Source organism: Trachemys scripta, chromosome 3 (assembly GCF_013100865.1).
Source record: "Trachemys scripta elegans isolate TJP31775 chromosome 3, CAS_Tse_1.0, whole genome shotgun sequence".
Classification (NCBI taxonomy): Eukaryota; Metazoa; Chordata; order Testudines; family Emydidae; genus Trachemys; species Trachemys scripta.
The window spans coordinates 25,861,356-25,876,052 of record NC_048300.1 but is presented as its reverse complement, the minus strand read 5'-3'; the positions used below and the strand labels follow the sequence as shown (position 1 = coordinate 25,876,052).

Here is a 14,697-nt window from a genome sequence, read left to right as displayed (position 1 = left end):
CGTCCACTGTGACCCCTAGGTCCTTTTCTGCAGAACTGCTACCTAGCCATTCAGTCCCTAGTCTATAGCAGTGCATGGGATTCTTCCATCCTAAGTGCAGGACTCTGCACTTGTCCTTGTTGAACCTCATCAGTTTTTTTTGGCCCAATCTTCTAATTTGTCTAGGTCCCTCTGTATCCGATCCCTACCCTCTAGTGTATCTACCACGCCTCCTAGTTTAGTGTCATCTACAAACTTGCTGAGAGTGCAGTCCACACCATCCTCCAGATCATTAATAAAGATATTAAACAAAACCAGCCCCAAGACCGACCTTGGGGCACTCCGCTTGAAACCGGCTGCCAACTAGACATGGAGCCATTGATCACTACCCGTTGAGCCCGACGATCTAGCCAGTTTTCTATCCACCTTACAGTCCATTCATCCAGCCCATACTTCTTTAACTTGCTGGCAAGAATACTGTGCGGGGGGGAGGGAAGGAGGCACAGGGGGGAGCTGATCTCAGTCACACTCATTTATCTCTGATGCACCCGCCTGCCTGACTCTGGGGAGGCAGCAGCCCAGCACCCCCCTCTCTCTCTCCCGGACCACGTGAGTGAAGCTTCTGAGCCATGGGAGCAGGGAGGACAGGACCGTCAGCTGCTGATGGGTGGGGGGCACAATTTAAAGGTTCTCCTCCAACAGCTCCAGTGTCGTCATACCACCCCCCCCCCCAGGCAGCCCAGCCCTCCCCCTTGCTCTCAGTTTCCCTATGGGAAAGAAGCTGTTCCTTCCTTCCTCCCCTACCTAACCTCTCCCTGCAGAGCTGAAGCAGCAGATCTTCCTCTCTACTGCTCCCAATCTCCCAGGTATTTGGTGCAGGTACTGTTTGTTTACTTCTCCTGTTGGGGTCCCAGGCTGCCTCCAGCAAGCGGGGGAAGAAGGGAGAGAGTTCAGCAGGCAAACCCTGGCAGAAACTGGGGAGGAGGGGTAATGTGACCCAGTGAATGCCCCCACCCTCCATGTGTCACCTCTCTGCAGGGATGGGATGGATAGGATGGGAGCAGGCAGGCTGCAGCAGCACCCCTGGTTAGCGTGGGAGCTAAATGTGCAGACCTAAATGTGCACTCCAGTCCTGCCGGCAGTGCCCAGGGAAAGAGCAAGCCCTTTTCTGGACAAGTGTGGCTCTTACTGGGGACGGGGAAGAAAAGGGGGGTGGACCAGGATGTGTTCTACACTAACACACAACCAGATAGCAGGGCTGCTCCAAGCATCCAGTCAGCCGGAACACAGAGACAAGCTGCACACACACTCCTCCTTCAACACCCGCATCAACTGCAGCAAAAAAACGGCAGCAGCCAGAACAGCAAAGCAAAAAAAAAAAAAATAACCCGCGGCATGGCCGGAGCCAGGGTGCCCTGCAGATGTGCCCCAGCTAGCGGGGGAGAGGGAGGGAGCGAGTGGAGGGAGAGAGAGAAGGGGGGTGGCCAGGGCTTCAGCGGGGCACTGCCACGTGGCCCCTCCTGCCGTGCCCCCTGCCGGGAGGGCTCTGCACCGCTCCGGTCAGCTGGGAGGGAAGGACGCGGGCTGCCCTGCCGGGCTTGCTGCAGGGCACTCCCGTCCTCCACGCCGTTGCCCCCTACAGGGCGGCCAGAGCGGAACAACAACAACAACAAAAAAGCGGCCGTGCCGCCTAGGATTGGGGGGAATGCCACCTCCTACAAGGTGCCGCCCCAAGCACCAACTTGCTCGGCTGGTGCCTGGAGCTGGCCCTGAGTGGGACATATCAAATGCGCCCCCATCAGCACGTCGCCCTGGGCAACTGCCCTTATCGCCCTGGTCAAAGGCTGGCCCTGGCAGCTGCCTCAGCCCGCCCCCCGGTGCCGCTCCCTTGTAGCCGTCAGCAGGCAGCAAGGGAGCACAGCGTGGAGCTGCAGGGGGTAGCCACCAGCTACCTAGGGCAGGCAGGGACGCTTAGGGGAGGAGACGCTTGATGGAGGAGGCGTGCTGGGGTGGCAGGCAGGGCTGGGAGATAGACCCGCCCCTGAACATTGGTGGAGCCAGGCCCCCGGGGCCCTGAATTTGCTGCAGCCCGGGCACAATGGGCCCATACAACTCACCGTCCCTGGCACCAGCGGCACCGCCACACCCACCGAAGCCCCACCGCATGCACAAGAAGCATGGACACAAGGGCAGCTCCCCGATTGGGACCACCTCAAAATGCAGCATTGCCTCCCCAAGCCATGATTGGTCGGGCGAGAAGTCGTGCATTACTGCGGAAGTTCGGCTCCTGCTCTAGCTCCAAAGAGAGCGCTCACGGAGCACTACTCCAAACACCACCGTCTCAGTCTTCCATTCCAGACCAGGGCCCCCTACTTCATTCCCGGCACTGTCAACTCCACTGGGACTCTTGGGCAATGAACCTCTTGTGATCCACCCTTCTCCACTCTTCCTAGTTGACCGTCCTCCCGGATCATGCCTAACACTGTCGGTTCCATTGGTACCAACGGCTCCTCCTCTTCCGAACCCTTCAGAATCCAACTGGTCTTCTGACCCAGACATGGTCCTTTCCCTGGCCAGCTCATGCAGCCTGGAACCAATACACCAGTCCTACCCTCCAGGATATGATCCTGCGGTCAACCCATGGTTCTGTTACCTTCAGGCACCGCCAATGCATGGAGATCCCGACTCCTAGCCTTACTGGCTCTCGTGGGACCCCTACCACCATTTCAGTATGCATTGCCTGTACGGCCTGTCTCCTGTCCATACTGCCACCTTCCAGGAGGAACCCCTGGGTGCTCCCACTTCGTCAGCACTGCTGCCCTCGGCCGCACCATCGGAACCAGCAGTCCTTACAGACACTTTGTAGTCACTAGACGATGCCCTTATTCCACCTTCCCTCTCACCAGTGGATGACCATGCACAATTGATGGCTGCTGCACTCAATCTCCCAGTAGAGGATGTTCAAGACTCCCAGGATCAATTCCTGGGCATCCTTCAACCTCCCAGACTCTTGTACCACCGTACTAATACATGGCATCACCCTACAGACAGTCCAAGCTTTATGGCACGTGCCAGTGTCCTGCACCCCCACACCAAATCAGGTGGAATGCCAATACTTTGTCCCCTCTAAGGGCACTGACTTCCTTTTTACCCACCCACCACCTAACTCTCTGGTTGTCCATGCTGCCACCGAATGCACCCATCAGCAACACTTCAAGTCTACTCCTCCAGACTGCACTGCTATAAAACTGAACTTGCGAGGCTGCAAAGTTTATTCCTCTGTGGGGTTACAGTTCCACATTGCCAGTTACCAGGCTATTCTTGCTAAATATGACTCCCAGTCCTACTCTACACTAGTGGACTTTCAAGACTTCCGTTCACCGGACAAAGAGCAAGATTTCCAATGCCTGATAGACAAGGGCAAACTGGTAGCCAGTTACTCTTTGGGCCACTGTTGATGCCATGGACACTGCATCTTGCTCCTTGGTATCCGACATAGTACTCCACCATGACTCTTGGCTCCAGTCTAGCAGCTTCCCCAAAGAGGTGCAGACAACCCTCGAGGACCTCCTCTTTGACAATCACAAATTATTCAGTGATAAAACGGACGAGTCCCTTCACTCCCTTAAATACTCCCAAGCTACCCTCTATTCCCTGGGCATCTATACTCCAGCCCCCACCTGTTGACAACAACACTTGTCCTTCCGTCCTCACCCCTGTGCCTCTTACCAGCCATACCAATGACCACTTGACCAACCTTGCCACCACCCTCACTCCCAATGGCCTTGACTTTTTTATCCGCTGCCTCCGCTACCTCCACCTCTCACCGGCCATCTAAGCAACCTTTTTGACTCTTCCCTCAAGATCTGCGAACCCTCTTTAGTCTTTCCAGCCACACTGCAAGTCATCTTCAGGGGTCATCTTGCCCTCTTTGCCTGCAACTGGGGCAGGATCACCACTGATCGATGGGTGCTGGACATGATCCACCAGGGCTTTCATTATCAAATTCCTTTCCTTCCCTCCTTGCCACCTGCCTGGTGGCCATCCTCCAGACCCTTCCAAAGATGTTCTCCACGAAGATGCCACCACCCTCCTCCATAGGGTGCCATAGAACCTGTCCCATAATGCTACCATGGCCATAGCTTCTATTCCCCCTATTTCCTCTTTCCGAAGAAAGGAGGTGGTCTTCGCCCCATCCTGGACCTCTGCTCCCTGAACAAGTTTATTTGCAAGTTTCATTTTAGTAAGGTCACCTTCCCTTTCATTATCCCCTCCTTCCCCAGGGAGGTTGGTTCACGGCTCTTGGTATGAAAGATGCATAGTTTCACATAGACATCCACCCCACTCATCGCTAATTCCTCCATTTCACAATGGGCAGTGCCCATTATCAATTCCGCATCCTCCCCTTCGGAATCGCTTCTGTCCCTGTGTCTTCACAAAGGTCTTCGCAGTCGTGGCAGCCCACATGTGCTGACTGGGCCATTCCCTTTTTCCTTACCTGGACAACTGGCTTCTTGTGATGTCTTCTTGGTCCCATCTCCTCGCCACTATACGGACTCTCCGCACCATCCTCAGCAGCTTCAGTATCGGCATCAACGCGGACAAGTCAATCCTCATCTCTACCCGCATGCTCACTTTCATAGGGGCACGCCTGGACTCTGTCTCGGCCCACACTTTTCTTCCAAAGGACTGCTTTGCCACCCTTACTTCCCTTATTATGACACTCTGGCACCGTCTGCAGACATACATCTGTCAGTGCTTCCCTCCTGAGTCATATGGTGGCCTGCACTGCTGTTACACTGTATGCGTACCTTCATATACATTGCCTTCATCTCTGGCTCCGTACTGTCTATAACCCACAGTTGGAATGACTAAACAAACCACCAATCCCCCCTCCTCCTGTTTTGACTTCCCTCTCTTGGTGGCGCAACCCATCCACAGTTCTAGTGGGCATCCTGTTTACATCTCTGACGCCCACCACCACTCTCACCCCGGACGTTTCGCTGGTAGGCTGGGGCACCCTCTAGATGACTGCATGGCACAGGGCCTTTGGTCAGAGATGCAGAGAAGCACATTAACGTCCTGGAGCTATGGGCAGTCACCTTGCCTGTGAATCCTTTCTGTCCTTCCTCCGCTCCTACAATGTCCAAATACTGTCAAACAATATGACGGATGTCATATACATCAAAAAACAGGGCGGTTCTAGGTCTCCTTCTCTCTGTCCGGAAGCTGCCCATCTTTGGTGTCTCCAACACAAGATCGTCCTACATGCAGTGCACCTCCCGGGCACCAGAAACACTCTGGCAGATAGACTCATCCACTCCTTCCATGCCAACTATGAGTGGGAACTCCACAACCCCCCTTCTCCAGTCCATCTTTTGTCGGTGGAGCACATTGCATTGGGACTTCTTCGCGATGTCCACAAACCACAAACTTCCCCTCTTCTGCTCCTGAGGGAGCCTGGGCCCGGGCTCAGAGTGTGATGTCCTTTTCATTTCCTGGACTTCAGATCTCCTCTACACTTTCCAACCCATTCCTCTTCTCCCCCAGGTCCTACGCAAAGTGTGCAGGGACTGCACAATAGTTATCCTCGTGGCTCCCTCCTGGCCTCGCAACACTGTTATACCAATCTTCTCCAACCCTTTGCTTGCCCCCCATTCCCTTTCCCACCCTCCCAGATCTCCTGATGTGGGACCGCAGACAACTGCAGCAGCCCCAACCTGCCCCCTCTCCATCTCGTGGCCTGGTATTTGATCGGAGCTTGCATATAGACTGAGCCTGCTCTGCACCCATCAGTGACATCCTCACTAACAGCAGGTGCCAATCCATTCAGACCTGTTATGCAGCTAAGTGACGCCGCTTCACTGCGTGGACACGCCACCATCACATCTCTCTGGACTCCTTTACCATTCTTGTCTATTTTTGACCTTCCAGACTATCTTCTTCATCTCCACTAATCAGGCCTCACTCACTCCTCCATTCATGTTCATCTAGCAGTGCTTAGTGCCTTCCTTCCTCCTGTGGATGGCTTCTCCGTCTTTACTCACCCGAAGACCTCCCAGTTCCTCCGGGGCCTCCTCAACTCTTTTCATCCCATGCAGAAGGCTGCACTGTCTTGTTATCTCAATTTGGTCCTCTGCTCTCACCAAACTACCTTTCAAACCCTTTGCTACTTGCTCCCTCACCTACCTCTCCATGAAGCTAATCTTCTTGGTAGCCATCCCCTCCGCACACCAGGTAAGTGAACTAGTGGACATGATGGTGGACCCACCATTCACGGTCTTCCACAAGGACAAAGTCTCTTTACGTCTACACCCTAAGTTTGTACCCAAGGTGGCCTCCTTTTTCCACCTCAACCAAAGTATATACCTTCCGGTCTTCTACCCCAAACTCCATACCTCACCCATGGATCTCTACTGCACTTGTGCTTTCCGTGCATCCCCACAATGACTCTCCAAGTGGATCTCCCACTGCATCGAGACCTGCTATGAGCTCTCTGGCACTCCTCTTCTCCTGGGAGTCACGGTCCACTCCACATGGGCATACGCTACCACATCAGCCTACCTGGCAGGAGATACGTCAAACTGCTACTTCGTCCTCCTTGGAAGATAGCTAATGTAACACCAATATTTAAAAAGGGCTCTAGAGGTGAGCCCGGCAATTACAGACCAGTAAGTCTAATGTCAGTACCGGGCAAGTTGGTTGAAACAATAGTAAAGAATAAAATTGTCAGACACATTGAAGAACATAACCTTGTTGGGTTTCTGTAAAGGGAAATCATGTCTTACTAATCTATTAGAGTTCTTTGAAGGGGTCAACAAACATGTGGACAAAGGGGATCCAGTGGACATAGTGTACTTAGATTTCCAGAAAGCCTTTGACAAGGTCACTCACCAAAGGCTCTTATGTAAATTAAGTTGTCATGGGATAAGCGGGAAGATCCTTTCATGGATTGAGAACTGGTTAAAAGACAGGGATCAAAAGGTAGGAATAAATGGTAAATTTTCAGAATGGAGTGGGGTAACTAGTGGTGTTCCCCAAGGGTCAGTCCTAGGACCAATCCTATTCAACTTATTCATAAATGATCTGGAGAAATGGGTAACCAGTGAGGTGGCAAAGTTTGCAGATGATACTAAACTGCTCAAGATAGTTAAGACCAAAGCAGACTGTGAAGAACTTCAAAAAGATCTCACAAAACTAAGTGATTGGGCAACAAAATGGCAAATGAAATTTAATGTGGATAAATGTAAAGTAACGCACATTGGAAAAAATAACCCCAACTATACATACAATATAATGGGGGCTATAACTAATCAGGAAAGAGATTTTGGAGTCATCATGGATAGTTCTCTGAAGACATCCACGCAGTGTGCGGCGGCAGTCAAAAAAGCAAACAGAAGGTTAGGAATCATTAAAAAAGGGATAGAGAATAAGACAGAGAATATATTATTGCCCTTATATAAATCGATGGTACGCCCACATCTTGAATACTTGCATACAGATGTGGTCTCCTCCTCTCAAAAAAGATATACTGTCATTAGAAAAAGTTCAGAAAAGGGCAACTAAAATGATTAAGGGTTTGGATCAGGTCCCATATGAGGAGAAATTAAAGATGCTAGGACTTTTCAGCTTGGAAAAGAGGAGACTAAGAGGGGATATGATAGAGGTATATAAAATCATGAGTGGTGTGGAGAAAGTGAATAAGGAAAAGTTATTTACTTGTTCCCATAATCTAAGAACTAGGGGCCATCAAATGAAATTAATGGGCAGCAGGTTTAAAACAAATAAAACGAAGTTCTTCTTCACACAGCGCACAGTCAACCTGTGGAACTCTTTGCCTGAGGAGGTTGTGAAGGCTAGGACTATAACAGGGTTTAAAAGAGAACTAGATACATTCATGGAGATTAAGTCCATTAATGGCTATTAGCCAGAATGGGTAAAGAATGGTGTTCCTAGGCTCTGTTTGTCAGAGGGTGGAGACGGATGGCAGGAAAGAGATCACTTGATCATTATCTGTTAGGTTCACTCCCTCTGGGGCACCTGGCATTGGCCACTGTCAGTAGACAGGATACTGGGCTGGATGGACCTTTAGTCTGACCTGGGATGGCCATTCTTATGTTCTCCATCCACACCTTCTCCACTCATTATGCCATTGCTCCCTCCACAACTGCGGCTGCAGCAGTTGGTCACGCTGTCCTACAGACTTGGTCTTTTCGAGAGCCCTCACGTCAGCCTCCATGCTGACCACTGTTCGCTATTCTCCTGCCTTTGGAATCCACATAGGGCCCGGCACTTGACGAAGAAGAGAAGGTTACTTACTGTAACTGAAAGTTCTTTGAGATGTGTTGTCCCTATCTGGATTCTAATCCCTCCCTCCATCTCGTCTGCTCCAGGCTCCATTCTTTACGGGTACGAGGGAACTAGAGTGGCGACGACTTGCACAGCCTCTTAAAGCCTCAGGCATGCCATGCGGTCGACGCACGTGCGGGTCAACGGATACTGCTATGAACAGTTCCGTCTCTGGTGCATGGTATGCATGTGCACCCACATTTGGAATCCAGATAGGGACCACACATCTCAAAGAACCTTCAGTTACAGTAAGTAACCTTCCCATCTCTCAGGTCCCTAGTCAGCCAAAATATCAGTGGCCTCCTGGAATGCACTTGCAAGCCAGCCTATTCAAGGAGAAGGTAGATTAGATGCCCTTACTCATGCATATAGTCCCAATGAAATCATGTACTTCTGTGAGTTCCTACATATATCAAGAGTACAGCTATTAGACTCCATTTATTGGATGCTTACAGGATGGTGCAATTATTTTGAAGTAGACAAAAGAATCTCCTGGAGCATGTAAGCGAGATGGAAGTGTAATTTGCATGCTGATGCAATTTCTTAATTGTGGTTAGAGATGCCCAAATTCAGGAGTGAGTCTGAGGCAGAGGGCAGTACAAAGCATGGTTGTCTGTTGCTGCTATAATCTCCTTCTGAGATGGTCTTGTACTGTCTGGGTTGCCTCACTTTTTGAGAGGCAAGATTCAAGAGTGGGAGAAAGACAGTGTCTCAGTATTGCAAACCCCCACATGGTCAAAAATCATGAGATAGGCTTAAAAATGCCCCAAAAATCATCAGATAGGCTTAAAAATCATAACATTTTAAAAGAAAACTACTGACTACTGGTTTACCTTTAAGGTACTCTCAGGTCACATTTTCAAACTTTTCTACTGGTTTACCTTTAAGGTACTCTCAGGTCAAACTTTTCTCTGCAACTTTTCTCTAGCCATGAGGGCTAGAAATTTCATTCTTTTTTTTTAATGAAAGCTCAGATCCTCAAGTATTTGCATATCTTTGGGAGATAGGACTTTAAGAAAGCCATCAAATATTGTGAGCCTAGTGATAAAATTGCAAGATTTAGCTACAGTGGTGTCCATAAACAGGAAGGTGACAGGAGTGGGAGAAAAGGTCCATTCAGGAGTATTGGACTAGGAGGAAGAGGTGGTATGTTGATAACAAAAGATTGTCCAAGGGCCCTGAAGTTTTAGTGGATCCAGTTTTCCTTTTAGCCTTCATTCTCAACAGTATCTTGTCAATGCATGATGCAGAGCTACAAGTAGTTTGATATTCAGACATCGGTTTAATTGCTCCTTGTGAACTGTTGTGATTATCTGATTTAAACATCTCTGAACTTCAAAAGAGTTTGGATCTGAATCTAAATTTTGTGGCTGCTCTGTTTCTAAAATAGGTACTTGTTTGAGTGATGGTCCCTATGCTTATTCCACTGGAGGTGCACATGTGCTCCACATGCCTGAAACTGGAAGATTTTTTTCACTAGCCGTTTCCATTGATCTATGCCTGACCCCTTCTCCTCATGTTCTGAACCAAGGATATAAGGGGCAATGCAGACCAGCCATCTCTTCAGTTCCATACATGTATGCTATCCTGGAGGACCTTACTATCTGTGCAGTAAGGTCAGTAAGATATTGCCAATACTATCTAATCCAGTCCTAACCAGGGAGGTCCTCACATCATCTGTTCAACACTCACCTGTACCAATGATTAGCTGAGATATAATAAGACCACCAATACAGATGGCACCACCTATCAATACAAAGACCTCATACTCCTCCCAGCAAATCTGGAATCAACAGGAGAGCATCACCAACCTTTTCAAAGTGATTCAGAATAGAAGTAAAAGTTTATTTAATGAAAGAGAGAAGTTTACAGTGAGTTGAAGTATAAGGGATAAAATCAGAAATGGTTACAGGTAAATAAAAGCGAAAAATGCTTTCTAGTAACCAAAACTTAATCAAACTACAGCCTTGGTTCAAGATGAGTTTCTTACCACACTTCCTTCCAGCAAGATTGCTGTCCACCCCCTTGGTCAGATTTCCCACAAAATACAAAGTGCTTGGTTCCTTTGTAGTCATAGGTAAAGGATAACTTGGGCTTCTTTGCCCCTCTCTTTTATAGAAATGTATCCTTCTCAAAGTTCAGTGCCCCTGCTGTGAGGAAAGAGCCATTAAGTCTGATGGGGAAGGTTCCCTGCTGGTTTCTTCCCTGCTGGTGCTTTCTACAATGCAAATCGATCTGTCCATGCAGTCTCCGATATGCCAATGAATGGCCACTTGTCTGTGATTTCACAAAAGCATTGGTCTTTCCTTTGTATAGGGAAAAAACCTGTTCACCCACTCCCCAGACCTGTCTGGTTCAAACCCATTTTAGTAACATCATACAGAGAGAATGTATACTTTCACATATAATGTTAACATGTGCATTTTACAATGACATTAATAACCTGTGTGGTGTTAGCTTTCATATGATACCTCAGAAGGCATATTTTGGACAATTATTATTGCAGTACTGTGTAGGGTGTGAATACAGGATTGCGTAGGATCACATCATATAGACATCCACTCTGCCTACAGAAGGTTCCTGCAGTTCTCTGTTGGCCCACACCATTACCAATATGGAGTGCTCCCCTTTGGCTTCACAAAAGTATTATCATAGTGGCAGCACACTTGCATCATCAAGGCACATCTGTATTCCCCTACCTTGACAACCACATGCTCACAGGGAAATCCTACTGAGAAGTGCAGATGGTAATTCCTATTCTTACTCCAACTCGTACGTTCATTAAGATTTGTGGTTAAAGTAGAAAAGTCCGTTTTAACTCCCACAAAGGTTATAGACTTTATTGGAACAGCCCTGTATTTAATCAGAGCCAAAGCATATCAACCTCAGGACAGGTTCTGATCTATGAAGAACCTCATGAGTTAGCTTCAGCTAAGCCCTCAGATGACAGTAAGATCCTGTCTTATCTTCCGAGGTCAGATGGCCTCATATTTGTGACATCCTTTGTGAGATTTTGTCTAAGAAGTCTACAGATTTGGTTGTGCACAGTCTACGCACCAGCAAGCACAGTCCGGACAAACTGGTCTTGCTCCCCCACAGAGTTCTGGCTTCACTTATCTGGTGGGAAAACAGGGAGGCAGTGTGTGAGGGGATTTCCTTTGCACCTCTGCCATCCACAAAAAGATTGATCAGATGCCTCCCTCCTAGGCAGGGGAGCCTATCTCATCAAACAAATGGCACAGGGTACTTGGACCCAACAACAGGGTACTTGGACCCTCATGGACTGTAGTAGTCCATGAGGCCTACAGTCTACAGTCCATGAGGCCTGCAAACAGTTCCTGCTGTTTATTTGAACTCTGCATGTACAAGTCATGTCTGAGAAGATGACAGCTTATTTTATCCATGAACAGGGAGGAGCAAGCTCCACCCCTCTTTTTATAGAAGCTGTCAATCTCTGGAACTGGTGCATTCACCACCAAATCATGCTCTCGGCAGTGCACTTCTGGGAGTGCAGAATGCTCTGATGGACAGCCTCAGTCTACATTTCTCCAGAGACCACAAGTGGGAACTACACAATTTGGTAGTACAGAGCATTTTCAGCAGTGGAGATTCCCATTGTGAGATTTCTTAGTGATAAAGAAATACCTGATCTACTGCTCCAGAGCAGTTCAGGGCCTCTACTCCAGAGGAGATGCATTTCTAGTGCAATAGTCAGAACCACAATGCTCGCATTTCGGCCCATCCTCTTTTACCTCACGTTCAGAGGAAAATTAAACAAGAAAAAGCATCAGTGATTCTAGTTGCTTCTCAGTAGCTGAGGCAGTTCTAGTTTACAAGCATTCTCCAGATGGCTTTGTGTACATGCATCCACATTCAGCTCTTCTCAGACCATTGACCCAGGACAAGGGCAAGAGCCTCTCCACTCCAACCCAGCATATCTCTGTCTAACAGCTTGGTATTCGGATGGGTGATGAACCTAGAGCAATCATGCTCGGCAGCAGTACAATCCATGGTGGAAGTACAATCCATCCTTAACAATAGCAGAAAAGACTCCACAAGAAAATGCTATACAGAAAATGGAAAAGGTTTTTCTACCTGGTGCCAGTCTTATCAGATACCCCCCAGAGGCTGCTGAGATCCTTACTATTCTGTACTACCTCTCCTTCTAAAAACATCTAGACTATCAGCTCTTTGCAAGTGCACTTGGCAGCTATTAGCACCTTTCACCCTCTGGTTGACAGACATTCACTCTTCACCTATCCTACCACAGTATGGTTTCGGAAGGAACTAGTCAGAACTCTTCCTCCAGTGCTGACGACTACCCTGATATGGGACCTCAGTCTAGTCCTTTCAGAATTAACGGATTGTCCATTCAACCCTTTGGCCTCGTGCCCCTTTGTCATCTATCTATGAAGGTTGCCTTTCTGGTTCCGATCACCTCAGCCAGAAGAAAGCATGGGTGAGCTAGGGGCCTTTATCAGGGATCTTCCTTCTATGTTCTTCCATGAGAATAAGGTTTTCTTGTGCTAACATCCTAAATTTATTGCTAAAGTAATCTCAGAATTCTATCTGAACCAGGTCATCCACTTTCCTATCTTCTATCGAAAGCCCCATGCCACTAGAGAAGACAGGAGGCTCTGCTCTCCGGATGTCTGTCATATCTTGGCATTCTACCTGCAAAGGACGAAACCCTTCAGGAAATATCCTAAATTGCTTGTCTCCTTTGCTTCCCCTGTCATACTTTCAGCTATCTCTGCACAGAGACTTTCCAAATGAATATCAGGCTGCATCCTGCTTTGCTATGTGCTGACATTGATCCCTGCCGTACAGGGTGTGAGAGCCCACTTGACCAGGCTGGGCTGGTAGCTTCATTTAGTGATGTGCCTCTTCTGGAGAGCTATAGAGAGGCAATTTGAAGCTCTGTGCATACATTTGTGGGACATTGCACCCTGGTGCAAGGTTCTATGGCAGGTGTATGCCTTTGCAGAGCACTCCTGCTATCTGGTACAGTAGGGTTCCTCACACCCTCCTCCTCAATGAATACTACTTGTGAGTCACCTCATGTGGAATACACATAGGGACCATCATTTGACAAAGTCTGGTTACTTCCCTGGTACAGTAACTGGAGTTCTTTGATATGTATGGTCCCTAATGTGTATTCCATTACCTACCCTCCTTCTCCCTTGCTTCTGATCCTTATTCTAAGGTTATTCACAATAGAGAAGAAACTGGAGAGGTCCACGTTACCTCCTATGCCCTCAGTTTGGAACATGAGGAGGAGAAAAGCTGAGGTACAGACCAATGGATGCTGCTAATGAAAAATCTTCTGATCTCGGAGGCACATGCACATCTCAAGTGGAATATACATAGGAACTATACATCTCAAAGAACTTCAGTTACTGTACCAGGTAAGTAGCCAGACTTTCCACCAAAATTCTGAATTCAAATGCCCAACAAGGTTCGGAAAAATTTAGAACTGGATCCCATTTTTCAGCTTGGGCCCATCTCTAGTTGTGCTGTATCATGTCAACACATAAGATTGACTTTGTGATGCTACTATATGTTAATCACCAATGTATTGGAAAATTATAAACACTTGTTCATGCACTGGTTGGAATTTTTAAACATTGATAACGTGTCTGTTTTTAAAAGTATGGAGGGTTTAATACATAATAATACCATAAGGTACCAGGTAAATGTGTTTAAAAATTTATTCATTTTTAATATGAAATCCTTTCTCTTAAAGTTGTGATATTTCATTGTTGATTGAGGCAGGTTTTTGAATAAGTTATTTAGCTCACAAAGTAAGTTAAGAGAACACAGTATTGGTGCTGTTGTAATTTTGCATGGCTGCATTCTCTGACTCAGTCTCTGCAACTGGGTTGTCCTGTCTTTGTGTGTGCAATATAATCAACAACAATTGTGGTGTATAGTATATTGCATGGTATGTGGCAACTTTAAGCCTCCTCTTCAAGTTTATCCCTAAAATGGTGCCTCAAAAATTACAAAATTCTGGGAAAACAACAGTTTTTTGCCTCTCTAACTAAAAAGCAGAAAAAGGAAACTAAATAAAATGTTGCACTGAATATTCACAAATTTTCATCCCTAATTAAATATTAATGATGAAACATTGTCTAATTATAATGCTCTTAAAAATAGGAATGGATTGAGGTTTTGGGGTTCAGAGCTAGTCCTAGGTAAAAGTTCTTCTGGGTTCAGGTTTGCATTCAATAGCATTAGAAACTTGTAAACTACTCCAAAATTAAGGAAATCTTGCAAGATCAGCTGATCATCTGTCCTTGCAAATTTTCTGCAAACTTTGGCTGTTCTGGTGGTGATTTGAGATGCATCTGGATTCAAACCAGAGTA

The 14,697-nt window shown here is 47.6% G+C and overlaps 1 protein-coding gene across 1 annotated transcript in view; it reads left to right on the top strand.

Moving 5' to 3' along the window:
• Positions 1-14,697, top strand: part of EML6 (EMAP like 6) — a 352,965-nt gene that overhangs the window by 223,439 nt on the left and 114,829 nt on the right. Inside the window, exon 15 of the mRNA XM_034764322.1 lies at positions 1,424-1,432. Within this exon, the coding sequence (XP_034620213.1) occupies positions 1,424-1,432 (9 nt within the window). The remainder of the gene's footprint in view (positions 1-1,423; positions 1,433-14,697) is intronic.